The 18,534-nt window shown below is 43.2% G+C and overlaps 1 protein-coding gene across 3 annotated transcripts in view; it reads left to right on the forward strand.

Annotated features, from left to right (window-relative positions):
* The window catches only part of ankrd11 (ankyrin repeat domain 11), a 112,066-nt gene extending 98,007 nt beyond the window's left edge, over window positions 1-14,059 (forward strand). For 2 of the 3 annotated variants that reach the window (XM_080493448.1, XM_080493449.1), the window contains 10 exons: window positions 754-927; window positions 1,859-2,059; window positions 2,165-2,307; window positions 2,637-2,784; window positions 2,906-7,331; window positions 7,422-10,131; window positions 10,220-10,318; window positions 10,746-10,889; window positions 12,006-12,098; window positions 12,205-14,059. In XM_080493448.1, the coding sequence (XP_080349574.1) occupies window positions 754-927; window positions 1,859-2,059; window positions 2,165-2,307; window positions 2,637-2,784; window positions 2,906-7,331; window positions 7,422-10,131; window positions 10,220-10,318; window positions 10,746-10,889; window positions 12,006-12,098; window positions 12,205-12,390 (8,324 nt within the window). In that variant the 3' untranslated portion in view covers window positions 12,391-14,059. The remainder of the gene's footprint in view (window positions 1-753; window positions 928-1,858; window positions 2,060-2,164; window positions 2,308-2,636; window positions 2,785-2,905; window positions 7,332-7,421; window positions 10,132-10,219; window positions 10,319-10,745; window positions 10,890-12,005; window positions 12,099-12,204) is intronic. The other variant, XM_080493450.1, reaches the window with a different exon arrangement.
* Window positions 14,060-18,534: the final 4,475 nt, after the last annotated feature.

Below are 18,534 nucleotides of genomic sequence, written 5' to 3' on the forward strand. Positions count from 1 at the left end.
TGGGCTGTGGGAGTTGTTACCCTTCAGTGATGAAGTATCACGGTCATGTGTAGCTTTACCCTCTGCATGGGTCATCAGATGGTATGCTGCCACTGAAAATAATTGCTGGGTGTGTCTTTGTGGAGCAGCTGCTTTTGTCCAGTAGCACCGTGTCTCCAGTAATCCTGGCAGGCAGGCAGGCATGTGGTGACCTTGGCAAGGCCATGTTGAATTGAAATATACACCAGCTATTTTGTAATAACCGTGGTTCTGCCAAGTCACACCCTCTTTCCCCTCTTCACGATCCTGGCTGATTGGTCTGGAGTCAGACAGACATAAACACGCCGCCTGATCACCCCTCCTTTTCTCAGGGGCAGCTGGGTAATAACACAAAAGTCACTCACTGCGAATAACAAACCTCTGCCATACTAGGCTTCATATACATTGTGCAACGTGTGAGTCAGAGGCCAACGTTCTTCAGTTCTGAATAGAGTAGAGGGCACAATGCATGTGGTAATCAGAACTCAATTCAGTTATAAAAAGATAAATATTTTCTGTGGTCTGGTGTGACAAATGAACGTATGGAGCCATGCTATGAAAATGTGAAAGTGGCATGAGTATTAATAATAGGAGAAATAATACATTCCCAATAATAAGTACTTTTTTGGAATAATAGTTCAATTGCTTTTCTCTCATATAGTTCTGTATGTTAGAGTGTGAGTGCATGGATCCAGTCCGATAAAATTAACTTTGCTTCTCTCACTCTTGTTGCAGAGAAACCAGGTCCAGAGCGGAAGCGCATTAAAAAGGAGCCCACCAACACCCGGAAGGCGGGTTTGCCGTTTGGAATGGGGATGCCAGGGATCCGGGCCGGGTACCCCCTCTCTGAACGGCAGCAGGTGGCCTTGCTCATGCAAATGACAGCTGAGGAGTCCTTCAACAGTCCAGGTGCGTGCTTAACATTTAGGCCACGTCTTTGTGGACGGGCTGCGGATAAGGAAAAGAGGAGGAGGGGGAGAGCAGTTTAGGTGGGCTTGAAATAAGCACGGCACGGGAATGGTGCATAGTGTTGATTGTTTGTTATTGTTTATGTTGAGCAAATGGCCTGCTGGATTTACATTTTGAAACTCTGCTGTAGTGTTTCATGTCATTTTGTATTCAGAGTTTTAAATTAGTTCATGTGCACTGATGGGATACTTCTTTTAAAATGCAGCATGGACAGAAACACAAGTAACTCTTCTGTCGCATTAGACTGCAACTTATAGTGCAATTCCTGCGTCTGAGCCAAAAGACAACAAATATCCCAACGTAAAAACCTGAAGACTATAATATAGTCATATATATTATACAACATATCCAATATTCCCCCTGTGGTAAGACGATTATTCATGTCTGGTCAAATTGGACATTTCCTTTTGACAGACAGAATGACTCGACTCTCGATTCATTAGCCACCATGAATAGCATTATTGCTGCAACCCAGTACTTTTTTCTGTACAGTTGGCATTTGAAATAAAATTAGGTTTGTGAAAACCAGTGCAGAGCCACTTTTATTTATATGTTAATTCCTTTGTTGGATGCCTGAAGGCATGGACATAGATTAAGTGAGTGTGTTGCAAATATCATTTGGGACAATAGCTGTACAAACTCAATAATGTAGATGTGATTAAGGCTTGGGTTTAATCTTGTAAATGTGATGGAATAAGCTCAAGTAAAGTAGGTCCAACCAACCTGCTGCTCATTGTTGGAGTCTGATTGCCCTCTTCTGGTTATAGCAGGTGAAACACCCTAATGTTCATAGTAGAAGTAATAAACAAAACAGAGACTAAGCAAATTCAAGAGGGTGCTCCGGTCTCATACATGTTTCTCTTACTTACAGACACAACACCAAAGCATCAGTCACAGTCCAGTCTGGGTCAGAAGGGAACACCAAACTCTGCATCTAAAACCAAAGACAAAGTGAATAAACGGAATGAGAGAGGAGAAACTCGACTGCACAGAGCAGCGATCCGTGGAGAGGTACGCCGCATCAAGGAGCTCATCAGTGAAGGCGCTGATGTGAATGTAAAAGACTTTGCAGGTAAACAATTGTTTGTTTCATTTATTAATTACAAATATTGCTGATAACTGTAATGTCAGCCATGTGGGGTTCAGACATCTGACAGTCGTTTGTTTGTGTGCGCAGGCTGGACTGCATTGCATGAGGCGTGCAACCGAGGGTATTATGATGTGGCCAAGCAGCTGCTGGCAGCCGGTGCAGAGGTCAACACCAAGGGTCTGGATGATGACACCCCGCTGCATGATGCATCCAATAATGGACATTTCAAGGTAACAGAATACTCTGCTATAATACTCTTATGTCCAAATGTCAGGGCATAAGGCTGCTCGATGAAAAGAAAATGTGAAATTCTCTTCTGTAAATAAAATTTTCATAATTCTGCACGAAATTGTTTAAAAATCACAAGAGCAAGTAAGAATAGGCCAAATTTAATTTGTGGGTCATTCCTGAGACTACATAATAATAGCAACCATAGGCTTACCAATGGATTAACTTTGTATTAATTATCCTTAAATCTTAGAACCACAAGAGGTGTTGGTAACAACACACATTAATCTGATATTCACTTCAATTAATACAAAACATTTTTCTTCTTCAGGTGGTGAAACTACTACTACGTTATGGAGGGGACCCACGACAAAGTAACAGGAAAGGTGAAACACCACTGAAGGTCGCCAACTCCCCGACTATGCTCAATTTGTTGTTGGGTAAAGGAACTTACACCTCGAGTGAAGAAAGTTCATCAGGTATCACATATTGAATCAATGACTTGATCTTTGACATAAATTCTCTTAAGTTATCACTGTTGATGGGGTGATTGATTAAATCATATTGTTTGTTTATTCTTTTTATTTCTTATTTGCACAGAATCTTCTGAGGAGGAAGATGCCCCCTCATTTGCCCCATCCAGCTCTGTCGATGGCAATAACACAGACTCAGAGTTTGAGAAGGGCTTGAAGTTAAAAGGGAAACTCGCAGACCCTCCTAAATCTGCCGTCACACCCATCAAAGACGAATATGAATTTGATGAGGATGATGAGGAGGAGCGTGTTCCTCCCGTGGACGATAAACATCTCTTGAAAAAAGACTTCCGCAAGGACACAGTTAGCAAGACCAACAGCTTCATCTCGATACCCAAGATGGAGGTTAAAACCTATTCCAAAAGCAACTCGCTCACACCAAAGAAAACTGTCCGGCGGATCATCTCTGACAGTAACAGTTCAGACGAGGACGACAGGACGTTGTGTTTCACACCAGCGCCTACGCCGCGGCAACAAACTCAACAAACAAATACCAAGACAAGAGACTCTGGCAGCCTGAGCTCGAAACAACAAAAAGACAAGAATAAAGTCAAAAAGAAGCGGAAGAAGGAGAGTAAAAATAATGTCAGTAAAGAAGTCAGGTTTGGCAAAGTCAATGACAAATTCTGTACATCTGACTCTGATTGCGGAGATTTGGAGAGTGAGGATGATAAGGGCTCAAATAGTTTAAAGGACTCTTCTGCAACAAACCTGAAAGACTCTCCTGGCTTTAACGCATCCTCCTCATCCCATGTAAACTCTCAAAAACAAGCACCGTCTTTAGCAGAACAGCATCCAAAGCAGTGGAGGACAGATGGTTGGAAGACTGTGTCATCTCCTACGTGGTCGGATGTCAGTTCTCTCTCAGATTCGGTCAGAACGAGACTGTCGAGTGAGTCTGATTACTCCTCTGCTGAATCTAGTTTTGAGTCAGTCAAACAAGTGAAGAGAAAAGCGCAAGAGAACAAAAAGAAGAATAACAATGTGCACAGTAGCACAGTGGACAAGAAAAACTCTGAACTCTACAAGAACTCCACAGAGAGTGTCTCAAAAGCTGATGTCGACGGCAAAGTGATAAAGAAGCATAAAGTGAAGCACAAGCACAAAAGCAAGGAAAAAGATAAAGCGCCAAGTCTAGTGCTCAATCAAGATATGAATGAGAAATTTGTCAAGAGTTATTCCTTTGATTTCGATGATTCGAGACAGAAGTCTTTAATTGTTGAGTCAGATTCGCCAGCTGAGACCAAGGTCAAATTGTCCAAACACGAAAAAGACCACTCAAAGAAGGAGGACAGACTTTCGAAAACCAAGTCTGAGGATAAAGACTGGTCATCTGGCAAAGACCTGCATAGAACAACAAAAGAGGAGAAAAACAAGAAAACAAAGGACTCCACCAAGGACAAGACAAGTAAGGAGGAGCGGGAGAAGCCTGTAAAATCTGACAAGGATAGAAATGTCAAAGAGAAGGAGAAACCCAAGGAGGAAAAACAAAAGGCTCACAAGGAGGAGAAAAAGAAAAAGTCCAAGGAGAAGTCTTTAAAAGCAGACAGGAAAAGTGAACAGAAGGAGGAAAAACATCTAAAAGTAGACAAGGAGAAAAACACCAAGGAAGAGGAGAAGAAATGTAAAAAGGACAAATCTCAGAAGGAAGAGTCTGAGTATGAAGGCTATGACGTCAACAACCATTTCCTCAATCTGGAGGACACAAAACTCAGTGCTTCAGATGACCATCATGACAGATGGGGATCTGAGATGTCCTCTGACTCCTCCCTTTATGGTGATGACAGTTGGGATGCTCCTGTCAAAGAGTACAAGGAATACAAAGCCAACAATGCTGTTAAACTAATTGTTGAGACTGTTAAGGAGGAGACCAGGAGAAAAGAAAACAAAGTCAAGGACAAGAAATCAGACCACCCTGAGAAAAGATTAGAGAAAGAAGTCACTTCTAAGAAAAAAGACAAAGACTCTTCAGAAAAAGCAAATGAAAAGAAAAAGGACTGGTCAGAAAAGCAAAAAATAAACTCAAGCTATTCAGTTGAGAAAGAAAAGAAGCGAAAAGAGTCCACAGACACAGCAAAAGACAAAAAAGACAAAGATTCTCTGGACATCAGTCGAGACCGAAAAGACACGTACGAGTTCATTAAGGAAAGAAAGGACATAAAAATCAAGCAAGAGTCGATAAGAGACGAGTATGGCAACGATACCTTCTTCAAAGACATTGACACTCTCAGCAAATCATGTGATATCAGAGAGCGAAACCATTCTGGAAAGGATAAAGAAAAGAAGGGTGAGTTAATTGAGAAACGAGAAAAGACAAAAGCTGACAAGCACAAAGAAAAGACAAAAGACAGAGGAGCTGATCTGGACAAGGACAAAAGTGAGAAAAGCTCCACGGAAAAAACTGCCAAGGATAAGGATGCAGACCGGGGCACCAAAGACAAGAAGGAGGGAGCCAAAGACAAACACAGAGACTCTCATGGCAAAGACAAAGATAGAAAGATGTCTTCAGACCAGACAAAAGACAAGAAAGAAAAGGCCTCTCAAGACAAGCATGCTGATAAAGAGAAAGACTTCTTGGAGGTCAAGAAAGAGGACAGAAAACCAGAAAAAATCCGGGAAAAGACGTGGTACAAGATAGCCGATATATTTACTGATGAAAGTGACGAGGAAGAGGACAGTTACAATGGCGGAGTACTTGTTTCTGACTCTATCAGAAAAGACTCGACACCAGATCAAGAAGAGCTCTCTCACTTCCCCGTAGAAAAAATTAGAAAGGCATCTGCAGATGCTAAACATAACACAGAAAAAGCAAAGGACAAAGAAAAGAAGAAAGATAAGACCACTTTTGACACAGGTAAAGAGAGGAAAGGCTCCCTCGAAAAACACAACAAAGACAAGAAAGATTCTGTGGACGCTAAGCATAAGGAACGAAAAGATAGGATGTCCATGGAGTCGAACCAGGACAAGAAAAATAAGCAGAAGCTTTTGGACAAAAGGGACACAAGTGAGGAAAAAACAAAGAGCAAATATAAAGACAAGCAGGATCACGCAAAGGAAAGGAAGCCCTCAAAAGGCAGTGGTGACAATGAGAAGTCCCTCTTGGAAAAACTGGAAGAGGAGGCTATGAATGACTACAAGGATGACTCCATTGACAAGAACAGTGAAATCTCTTCCGGCAGCTTTACTGATATGGGCCATGAGCCCATCCTTACGAGTTACTATGACTCCATCAGCCTCGCAGATATGTCCGAGGACAGGAGAGACTCCATTTCCATATCGACTCCCCAAGACAAGTTCAGAGAGAAAGAGAGGCACCGGCATTCCTCCTCATCCTCGTCCAAGAAAAGTCACGATAAAGATAAAGAAAAGGTCAAGAAAGACAAAGGAGACAAACGTGACAAAACGGAGGAAATCAGAGAGTCCTACAGCCGCAGAGAAAGCCTACCTTTTGAGAAGGAACCTATGCCTCTGGAGGCAGATCCTTACACATTCCCATATGGAGGAAAGGGAGACGGCGATGACGACTTTGATAAGACGCTAGAATTTGAAAAAGAGATGTCCAAGAAGGACAAAGACAAAGCGAGTGGCATCATCAGTGACAGAATGAAGGACAAAAAGAAAAAGGAGAAACACAAGGAAAAGATCAAGGATGAGAAGAATAAATATGTTGATGGCTTTGGGTCTTTCAAACACACCAAGGAGGATGTGAAATCTGGGTTAAAAGACAGTCCACAGGTCACTGTTCTTAAGGACAGGTCGAAAGAAGACAGTCCTAAATTTGAATTGAAAAGAGACAGAAATCGAGATACATTGGACAAAGACAGCAGAATGGACCACAGTAAATCTAAGGTTAAGGATGAAATTGATAAGCTCACTCAGTCAAAAGACACAGTACGGAAAGATAATCGTCCACGTGAGAAACTTTTGGTGGACGGTGATTATCAGATGACAAGCTTTGGTCAGATGTTGAGTCTAAAAGACCAGGAGATTGAAGAGCGCCACAAGAGACACAAAGAGAGAATGAAGCAGATGGAGAAACTCAGATCCAAGACGGGAGATCCTAAGCTCAAAGACAAAACCAAGTCTACCGAGGAAATGCGTAAAAACCGCACTGAGCTCTCATCTAAGAAATCCAACAGCCTGGAGTCTGGACTTAAAGAGAAGAAGCTTAAAGATGTGGGACTCCCTGCTCAGATGATGTCGCCCGGGAGGAAGTTTCAGCCTTCTGACAGTCAGAACTCAAAGGAATGGCTGGCTGGCCACCAAATGAAGGAGAATCTCCCTGCTTCTCCTCGGCCAGATCAAAACAGGCCCACAGGCGTTCCCACACCAACATCTGTCATCTCCTGCCCCAGCTTCGAGGAAGTGATGCAGACTCCACGTACCCCATCTTGTAGTGCAGAGGATTATCCTGACATTATGCTGGATGGTCTGGACAACTCCTCGGCCATGACGATGTCGATGAATGCCTGCTCTCCATCCTTTTTTGAAAGGTATTTGAAGTTGCCAATATGCTGTTGTGATTTGTACGCTGTTGACTCTGATGTGTTGTCTGATGGATTGTTTTTCTGCTCTCTACCCAGCAGGTACTCAAACTCGCACAGTTTTCAAGAGGGAACTTGTCCGACTCCAGCCAAGAACCTGCAGCTGCCACTAGTCAGCCGTTCTGCATCCTCTGAAGTCCGAAGGCCTCTTGAGGAAGAGTTTAAGGCCGAGGCTGACAAATTTCTTCGACAGCAAGGTGATCTGGCAGGGGACTTTGATCCATCCTCATCCTGCCAACCTCTCGAGGACAAATCAGCCGTTGTGGATACGCTGGATAGGCTGGAGTGCCTGGAGTGCCTGTCGTCGCCGTATTTCTCCCCGATCAGAATCCTATCTCCTCGGCGGGAGCCAGCTCACCCAACACCAGATCTGACAGTACCAGGTCTTTTAGGTACTGAGGGGAATGAACACCTACCTGACAGTGTATACAACAGCTTCCTGCCTAAACCGTCTACACCAGTGCACAGGCCAGATCCCCAGGAACCATGCTTAGACATTGCTGCCCCACCAACTCCAGCTCCCGCAGCTCTGCCGCCACTGGATATTGACGACATCTCTGAGCCTCACCACAGTGAGCCTAACCTGGTTCTCTCAGATCTTCCCTCTGTAACAGAGGAACAAGAGCAGGAAGATGAAGACGAAGAGGAAGAGGAGGAGGAGGAGGAGGATGAGGAAGATGGTGACATGGATGAAAGACCCAATGAAGACCATTGTGCTGTTGATGATCCAGAAGAAACAAGAGAGCCTTGTTCCTTCTCCCCTCAGGTGGCGGACCCACTGAGGAAGAGCTGGTCTGCAGAGTCTCCAGACCAGCAGGAACCAGAGGTTCACCATCTGTCACCAACACACGCTGCTCCAAACCATGGAGATAACTGCTTTGATCACAGCATGGCATGGAATCCTGATATGGACCTTAAGTCTCCCCACAGGACATATGGGGAGATAGAAGCTGCTGTCTCCAAAATAACAAGCCCTTACTCCCACTCTGACACTGAACCTTTGTCTGGGCATCCCTCCATCACTCCCCCTTATGCCACCTGGAACAGGTGGCATAAAGAGGACCCGGAGGACTTCGATGAGCAGAAGGAGGCTGTAGCCGATATCCCTTCTCCTGAGAGGCCTGACACAGCTTTGGATGAGGAACCAAGTTATTTAAACACGTCCTCATCATCCAATCGATTGGAGTCTTTCTTCCAGGAATGCAACAAGCCAAGCATTGAGGAGACTCACCAGATCGATGCCGAGTCGGCTTGTGAAGACAGCAGACACAACTTCAGTGCTACCACAGAGGGACACATGGCTCCAGCTGTGGAGCCCGAGCCCGTGGTACCCTGGGCAGACCCGTTTTCAGCTGATGCAGATGAAATCGATGATCTGGGACCATTTTCCTTGCCAGACCTACCACTACCTGACAAGTCAGAAGAGCCTGAATCTCATGAACCTGAATTAACTGACCACAACAAGACTGTCCCAGTTCACATCAGACATACAATTACAGAAACAGATGCCCCAGACCTAATGGAGGTAGACTTACCAAGCCTGTCTAAGACGTCTTGTCCTCCTGGAGATATTGCTTTAGAGGAATCTGATGAACAAGATGATGTTGTACCATCGCCACATGCTGCCTTCCAGTTAGAGCTGGAGCCCGAGCCTCAAAGTGTGCCCATCAACAGCTCTCTGGCTCTGACCCAACAACCTGGCAACATTGTGGAGAGAAAGCTACCTTATGGTGGACTGGATGAGTCTGATCCCAGTATGTTGTATTCACCTGTAAAGTCTGATGCCTCTCAGCAACATCAACTTCCAATCCACTCCCTGACCGAGACTTTGCAGTTGCCACTGGATTCGGTTTCTGCTGTTAAGACGGAGGCAAGGCAGGAGGAAATGAGCGAGGCTGTTGCTGAGACAATGTCATGCAGTCCTCTTCCTCAGCTCCCGGTGACACTCGCCCTGTCCACTACAGTTGAACCAGCAGACACTCAGGAGCCCACTTCCAAGCTCACACCGGTAACCTTGACCACTGTGTCCACCACTGTAGATCTCCCGAAGAAGGTGGATGAGATCCCTCAAAGGGTGACCCGCAACCGCGCCAAGAACAATCCATCTGCTGCTGCTGCTGCCGCTCTCCCTCCTACCTCCTGCATAGTAACCTCGTCTGCTGTTGCCACCCCTGTGACTACCAGTCCAACCGTGAGCATCAACCCAATTCCTACGAGAACCCCAACACCCACTTCAGCTCCCTCCTTCTCAGCTCTAAAGAAAGACAAAGACTCTGGAATTAGTGTCTCCTCAGCGGTGTGTAACACAATGCCAGCAGTGTCTGTGCCGACGTCCATAACAACTTCTGCATCGGTTGTTCTCAGTAGGACAACAAAAGGTCGCCCTCTGCCCATGGAAGATGAGGAGTCTCAGACTCAACACCCACGTAAGAGGAAGTTTCCTCGTTCTGCAGGGCAGCAGGTCCAGGTCCAGCTGGTCAACACAGCCATGCAGCAGACCAGAGAAATGATTCAACAGACGTTGGCTGTAGTTGTCAATGCCATCAAGCTGGATGATATTGAGCCCTACCACAGTGACCGCTCCAACCCTTACTTTGAGTACCTGCAGATCAGGAAGAAGATTGAGGAGAAAAGGAAGATTTTGTGCTACATCACCCCTCAAGCTCCACAGTGTTACGCTGAATATGTGACCTACACCGGCTCCTACCTGCTGGATGGCAAGCCTCTCAGCAAACTTCACATCCCTGTGGTAAATGATTGTTTCTTTACTTTGTTCTATATATATCTAATTGTTCTTGTCTATGAGATGGTTCATGATCCTGTTTTCTTCTCCTCAGATTGCCCCACCTCCATCACTGTCAGAGCCTCTGAAAGAGCTCTTCAGGCAGCAGGAGGCCGTGAGAGGAAAGCTCAGGTTGCAGCACAGTATAGAGCGGGTAAGAAAGAAACACTCTGCATATGGACATTTTCTTTTTCCACATACTTAATTTGTGCGATGTCCTACTTTCAGTCTTCACTCACTCCATTCCTGCTTTCATGCATTCAGCGACACACATGTGCTCTGAATGCTACGAGCACTTCTTTGATGAGAGATCAAAGCCTTCCTTTTAAAAATAGAAATGCAAGTGAAATCTGCATAGCCTCCACTTCCGAGGCTGAGTCAGAGTGAATTGCGCACACAAATCTATTTCATCTTTCCTTTAATTAAGTGGCAGCGATCTTTTGTGATGTGTGGAGCGGCTTCGTTTTCAGCTAACCTAACAAAAAATATTTTTTTTAAAACAAGCCAGCCATACAGATGTTCCTCTCGATGTTCAACGTCTCATATTATTTGTCTTTGTGTGGTTTCTTTGCTGTTCACAGGAGAAGCTGATTGTGTCATGCGAACAGGAGGTTTTAAGGGTCCACTGCAGAGCGGCCAGGACAATAGCCAATCAGGCTGTGCCATTCAGCGCCTGCACCATGCTGCTGGACTCTGAAGTGTACAATATGCCATCAGAGAGCCAGGTGAGAATCTTATGAGTTAGTTGTGTCATTATAAGGTGCCAGTATTCACAATATCAGAGTGTTGGATGATGATGATAATGATTATTATTACATTCCATATATAAAAGATTTTTAATCAATAACCTGCACTTGCCACTGAGAAACAATAGAAAGATACATGATGGTTATCAGTCTAGTTAAACCACACTCGCTATGCTTGTTGAAAATGAAGATCATCAAGATTATAAAATACTATTCTAACTGGCATTTATGCAATCGTCCGTTGATTTATTTGTACATAAAACAATCTTATTTGCACCATAAATTCAAACATTAACTCCTGTACTTCAGTTTTCATAAGGTGGCTGTTCTCTGAGAAACTCTCCTCTTTTAACTGATAAATGGAGCTTTCACATCAGCTGCAGTCATATATTGTTATATGATGTTATATAAAGTGAATTTTCCAATCTGTAGAGCAAAACAACATTCAGGCCTCCACAAAAAACATACATTGATTTTCCTTCTGCTTAACATTGATTAATTAAAGGTAGTTTTAAAGTTATTGTTCCTAATCTGCATCAGTCAATTACTCGTATTTCTCTAAGTATTCATCATACTGATAAAAAGAAATCATTGAATGCAGCGATTTGTTCTGCACACATCTTTATCTTTAATTATATCATTAGGTTGATGGATTTACATGTTTTGTTAAAAATGTCACATTATCCGCCAGTCATTGATTTCTGTTGTTTTTATAGGTAGCTTATTTTCTGTGGGTAACAATCGTTGGCTCTGCTTGCTTAAACGGTGACAAAGGAACAGCAAACATAAACGTGAAGCTTCTGCCGTCGAAATTCAAATCTATTCATTTTCATTCGATTTATAATTCCTCATTGAATCATGGCGAGTCGGTCTGGGATGACTAAAGAGTCACATCGGTCCAGGGAGATGTATTACGAGTGTAAAGTCTTTTTAAAAAGACAAGAGCTGAATGAAAGCAGATTAGACACCACAGTGATATAAGCCTGATGCCGTCCAGGGCACAGAAGTGACGTGGACAGCAGCAAGCTTATATCATTGTTAAGTGTATTCAGCTGCCAATATTAATCCATGGTTGTAATTGTTCTTTGTTCTCAGGGTGATGAGAACAAATCTGTGAGAGATCGCTTCAACGCTCGTCAGTTCATTTCCTGGATTCAGGATGTGGATGATAAATATGACCGCATGAAGGTAAACACTGGCACCCTTTACAAATTAAATCTGGATTTTCCCATTGCGAGATCCACTCGTCCATGTATTTACCGAGTGATTTAATGTGTGGCTCTCCTTCCCACAGACGTGTTTGTTGATGCGACAGCAGCACGAGGCAGCAGCGCTCAACGCCGTGCAAAGGATGGAGTGGCAGCTGAAGGTCCAGGAGCTGGACCCGGCGGGGCACAAGTCCCTCTGCGTCAACGAAGTGCCGTCCTTCTACGTGCCAATGGTTGATGTCAACGACGACTTTGTCCTGCTGCCTGCGTGACACACCCAGAGTCACAGATAGAGAGCGAACTTCGACTGAATCACTTCTTCTCAAAGAGACTTCGTTGAACAGAACGAATGGAAAGGGCTAGCAAGTTTGAGAGAGGACTTCAGGCAAGAAAAAATTATATTCTTTAGAACAAGAGTAAAGGTGAATAACTTGCTCTCGATTCCCTTCCGTGTCGAAGGAAACATGTTTTTACTGGGGGAAAAGAAAAAACACAACTTGCACTTTCATCCTCAAAGTTTTTACGCTTTTGTTTGGTCGAAGCTCGAGAAGCAGAAACAGTTTTTGCTTTGTAGCTTTGGCCAGGGGACACGCCTCCTCAGTGCTCAGCTACTGTATGACGGGGGACAGAGATATATTTTCTGCATTCGTTTTTTGGCCCCCGCTTCAGTACCTGCCGCCGCCGCCACCGCCATCGGGAGGATGCATCCGAGAAGAGCTCTCCCGTGGCGCCTGTTGGGAAGTCGGACTGAGGAGAGCCTCCTCTGTTGACGCAGGGCTCCTGGTGTGCGGGGAGGAGATCTTGAGTCCATTGCTGACCCAGAGGAGGCGAGCTGCGCCGTGGTGCGTCTTGCAGACCTTCAGTGGACCCAGGAAGCGACAGCCAACCCCTGATGGTTTCCCCAGAGGATGCCCTCGCCCTCTCCCTCTCCCTCTCCATTCAAACTACACCAGGTTTCGCTAAACAGTCGCGTAAACAAAGCCTGGAGCAGGTTGGGACACAGCAGAGGGTTTTAACGGTGTGTGAGCACGTCAGGGCCCAGTGTCTGAGAGGAGGAGACTGACCCTGCAGCCTCTCAGCCTGGTGAAACGGAACAGGACGGGCAGGGATCGCTGAGAACAGACCGGAGTGTTCCTCAGCGACCCTGCTTGCTCCACCACAAACACATCAGACCGCTACGGACTGCAAACACACCACAGGACGACCAGACGAAACAAACATAACGAATGTCGAGATTCAAAGAGACTAAGGAGAAACTGCGGTCTGGCAGGAAGAGAGAAATATTGTTTTTGTCTATTTCTTTACTTGGGCATTTCATTGTTTCTGAGGAAGTGACTTGAAACACTACAGAGCCAATATTAGTTTAATGGAAAAAAAACAAAACAAAAGAAAACTGAAAAAAAGTTGTATTCCGTAAATGATGTACAGTTTTTATATTCGTTAACCAATGTATTCTTGCTGCCTTCTAGATAATTTATTTTGCCACACATTACTGCACAGTTGTAAATAACCTATGTACTGTAATATCACTCAGTTAAGTGTAAAGAAAAAAGGTAAAAGAAATAAAAATTATCTTTTTATGTACAGTTCACTTTTGGGCAGCACTTCCCCCCCCCCCTCTCATATCCATGGGCCAAAATGTGTACTCGGTTCTGTCAGTATTTGAAAGACTCCAGTGCACAGTCACATGATCCCATCTGTAAGATTCAGTCCGGAGTTCAGTAAAGAAAACTCTCCTGGACACGAGTCGCCTCAACACGAATAGCTGACAGTCTGCATTCAAAAGCCTCGCCAGGCCGACCGACCACCATAAAGTCCCTCAGATGTAGCAGAATAGTTGTTGAGGATTTATTTAAAACATAGTCAGAGGATTATTATTCACTGCTTTACTACACAAATATATCTGAAAAATTTCGAACCAAGAAAATGCCTTTTTCAGTGAAAAAAAAAATAAAAAATGTACTCATTGTTGGGCAGCGTCGCATAAATATATATAAATATATATATATATAGATGGGATGAAAGTGACTGTGAGATGTCATTCACAAGCAAAACCATTGTATTTGTGTAGAATGAGTTCAAATGATCAGTTCTTTTACATGTTTTTATTGACACACACAAAAACAATTGGATATCATTTCTGATCATAACAAAACATCGTCATCTGAAAGGTTTTTCACCGCGTCACTTCTCGTCCTGTTCTCTCATCCTCACATTGAAAAGCAAGCACACCAAAAGCTTTCATTCCCTCCCCACTCTGAACATGGTGAGTCCTGCTGCCCCTCATCCAGAGCCGCAGAGACGCTCATCCCCAAGGTGGTGTTCCAGCTTCACCCACCAGGTGGCGTCAGCCTGTCAAAAAGTAAAGAAACTCATGAACCTAATTTTCTCAGCATCAGACCTGCAGCCCTCCACTTCAGATGATTTTAACTTAAAACCTCATAAACCCGCCAGGGAGGTGAATTCTCTCATCAGACTCCATCATAACGCCTCCAAACAAATAATCTACAGCCTCATTGTCCTAAATTCGATCACTGTTTAATCTCCAGGGGGGCTTGGCTCGTGTTGTCAGGGATTTTAAATGTTCGCTTACTTCCTCGTGTTACTCACTTGTGTGGTGGCATTTGCCTTTTTTTTTTCTTTTTTCTTTTTTTTTTTAATTTACGTTTTTGTGTTGGGCCCAAGCAGACAGGACGTTACGAGACTTAAATCTTACTCAGAATGAACCAAATAGTGAACAGATTTCAACACATACAGCGGAGGGGAAAGACACAGCCGCATGCTGAGCAGACTGATTCTTTTCATTTGACTTTTTCATTTTCCCAACAGTTTAAAAACAACAACAAAAAAAACAGTTTAAATGTTGATTTTTGATGATTCGTGTTGAATCACAATTTACATTTTTTTGAAAAACTTTCCTGACCGACCACACAGGAGGCCGCTCATGTATCCTGATGGCAATATAATCTGAATCCTTTTAGGTTCTTTACACACTGTCAGTCAGCATAGCTGTGTGTGGTTTGTCTAGTCAAAGTGCAATGGTTGTTGCTATTACACTGTGCAGACAAGGTGGCAAGGCTAGATGTATAGTCATGGATATTTTAAAGAGATACACACAAACTGGTTGGTAAACATACGTATTCAGATACAAAGCAAGATTCAATAGCCAGAAAGTTTTTTTGTTTTTTTTTAATAAACCCCGGTTTGTCTTTTTTTTTTTTTTTTTTTCTTGCAGTTTTTTGGGAAGAGGGGGTAAAGGTGTGTTTTGTTCACAGAATCTGTGTGTGTTTTTATCAGTGTGTGTAGTTTTGAATGTTGTTGTGTTGATCTTAGGGGGAATTTGTTTTTAGTTCCTGTACAAAGCATAAACACCAGTGGCATGTCAATCACATTGCTTATCGAGCAGAATGTATACCGTTACTATGCCCTGACCGACGCCCTCTCACTATTGTTTACAAGACATCAAGAGCGTTTCCGTTTCACGTGTCACCCTTCTCGTTATGCTTTGGGTTGGTTGTTTGTTTGTTTTTTGACGGTTTTAAGCCCTGCCTTTGTTTTTATGTCAGAAATCAGTCATTTGTTTGAACCACAAAGGCTTGAAATGGTGATGCGGACTCGGCTGACCTCGGTCTGCGGTACGCCGCTGCATAAAGCAATAGACTTAAACCCACCCGCTGATCCCTCGGTGTGACCATTGGACTGACCGGTGATAAATTGAAAGAACCCACACACACACACACTCACACACACACACACACACACACACACACACACACACACACACACACACACACCCAGTTCTCAGATGCACAGTAGAGCACTTGGCCGGTGATACAGATGTGAGCCTGACGCCACCTCAGTCAGCAACATATTACCTCTACTCTCCTCACATTCATTCACAATGTTTATTTTAGATTTGTTATGTTTGGGGTTTTCTTTCTTACTGGACATAATTATACATATTGCTATTTTTTCATTATCTAAAGTCACGATTTCAAGCCTTTTTATTTTCTAGTTTTCTTTTGTTTGGTTTTTTTTTTCCTCTTTTTTTTTTTTTTTTTTAATTAAAACCCAGACTGTAGCTGTTTCTTTGTTCCTTTTTTTTTTTTTTTTTTTTTTTTAGAATGGAAAATGACTAATAAAAAGCATGGAGAACTACTCTTTAAATGGTGAGAAATAACCTATTTATTACCTTTTTATTTTCTGACACCTGTGGTATGTTTTAAGTTGAAGTTGGTCTCCGCTGTGTAAATTTTCCTCCTTGTAATGCGTGAAAGAGACATACTGTACATAGCTCTGTAAATAAAACCTCCCAGGACGTTTTGCACCCTCCTCTTTGTACTAGTCTGAAAAATTGCGTAGAATGTGGGGTTCTAACAGCAACGGGCTGTGTGCGCTCGCTGCAGGTGATTATGATGTAACAATGTAACATTTTTTTTTTTTTATTTGTACAATGTAGTTTATTTGTGTACATATTGTTGGAGCAGCTAATTGGGGGGGGGGTGGGATTGGGGCTGGTGGTTTATTTGGGGGGGGTGGGGGGGGTTGTTGATGCTATCGTCAGTGCTGTAACAGAAATCCAGTACTTTCACCTCCAGCTGTTGTTGATTTCCTGCAAAAAAAAAAAAATAAGAAAAAGCAACAAAAAAAAGTCACAAAAGAAAAAAAAAAAAAAAACATAAACAAAATGAGTATGGACAGGGGGAAAAAAGACTAAAACTGAAAAGTAAAAATTCTAAATTGTTATTTTCTACAGTTGCATGTACAGAGAGCGCGAGAACTGCTGTTGTTCCTCAGAGATTATGTTCGTTAATAAAATTTTGAAATATTACAAGATGTTCTCCTCTACTTTGTTGAATCAAAAGTTTGCCGATGCACCCAGACAATAGCCCGCACGTTCCCATGTCTCCTTACGCGATGAATCAGCTTCATAATATTAACGTTTTCCTCAATACAACCATCAACTAAGTCGTAGTGATGTTATTGTGCAGGGCTGAATGAGTTGTATCTATTGATAGCGTCATGATAAATCCGCTTTGCTGTCACGAGGGGAAGATGTTGGACATTCCTGATCTCACGTTGCTGCCAAATTTGTTGTAAACAAATAGTTTGGAAGAGCCCAGGCACCGAGTGGTTGGTTACATGGTTCCAAGGTTTAGTCAGATTTCTTATCATAATTAACCATCATGACCAGGACGAGTCTCATATCTTTGGTAAAGACACACACTCTTTCACCACAATGTATGAGAATACCGAGTCCGGTGACATTAAAGACAGTAAATACCAAACATGTCAGGATTTCTCTGTTACGAGGACGAAAAGCCCATTTGTGCAGTAAGTTGTCAGTTTAGTGATCTGTCATTTCTCACGTAAACAAAACAGGCGAGTGAGATGTTCATCTTGCAGTTCCTGGATGTGACTGTTGGCGTTCAGAGCAATTTGAGTTTTCATTTGTCAGCGCTGCAAATCTGCACATCACTTGCTGCTCCTTCATACCAATAAAATGTAAAACGTCACACAATAGGGTACCTATGTGTATTGAAATAACATTTAGATGACCATGAAGACAAAATAATGCAAAAAATATATACCAAAATCAACCAACCAACTGATGGCATTTAAAAACGTATATATGAGAACTTAATTTAAATCAACACGTTATGCACTCATGTCCAAACGGTTTATGGCAGCCCATAATAAACAGGCTGGTTCAGATGGGGAATGAATGGCGCTCAGTGGGGCCAGGTACATATACCAAAGTCCAGGAGCTGAAACTGAACCAGATCTGTATCTGGGACAAGCTGAGGCAACAACGTCTGTGTGATTAATGGTGGAATTAATCTCCTCTTGACCCCAACCATCCCGAACTCACACTCTCAAAATCTAACCTGATCGTGTCTTTCTGTATCTTACTGCTGTTGTATGATCAGTACCTACACACTCATGAATGTCATGGATGTCATGAAAGAATTCAATATTTTTTGACCCTCATTTCAGGAGGCGAAACCAAAATATTATACAGTTTTATTAAACATAGAATTAATAGTTCAAGTCTCTATTGCTTGAAATTCGGTCGATTGTTGCTCACAGACAATGTAAACCCCAAATTCACTGTTTCAGAAAGTTTGAATTTTACATAAGGTCAATTTGAGAAAATAACATTTTCCAGTGTTATCAGGGTGTCGTAGCACGGAGGCGATCGGCCCGTGGCACTACTGGTGTGGCACTCCTCAGCTGTAAGCCAAGGTTGCTCTGATAGCAGCCTTCAGGTCGTCTGCATTGTTGGGTCTGGTGTCTCTCACCTTCCTCTTGACAATCCTCCATAGATTCTCTCTGGGGTTCAGATCAGGTGACTTTTCTGGCCAGTTAATCTCACTTACACCATGGTCACTGATCTAGCGTTTGGTACCTTGTGG

This window comes from Lipophrys pholis (assembly GCF_963383615.2).
Source record: "Lipophrys pholis genome assembly, chromosome: 2".
Classification (NCBI taxonomy): Eukaryota; Metazoa; Chordata; class Actinopteri; order Blenniiformes; family Blenniidae; genus Lipophrys; species Lipophrys pholis.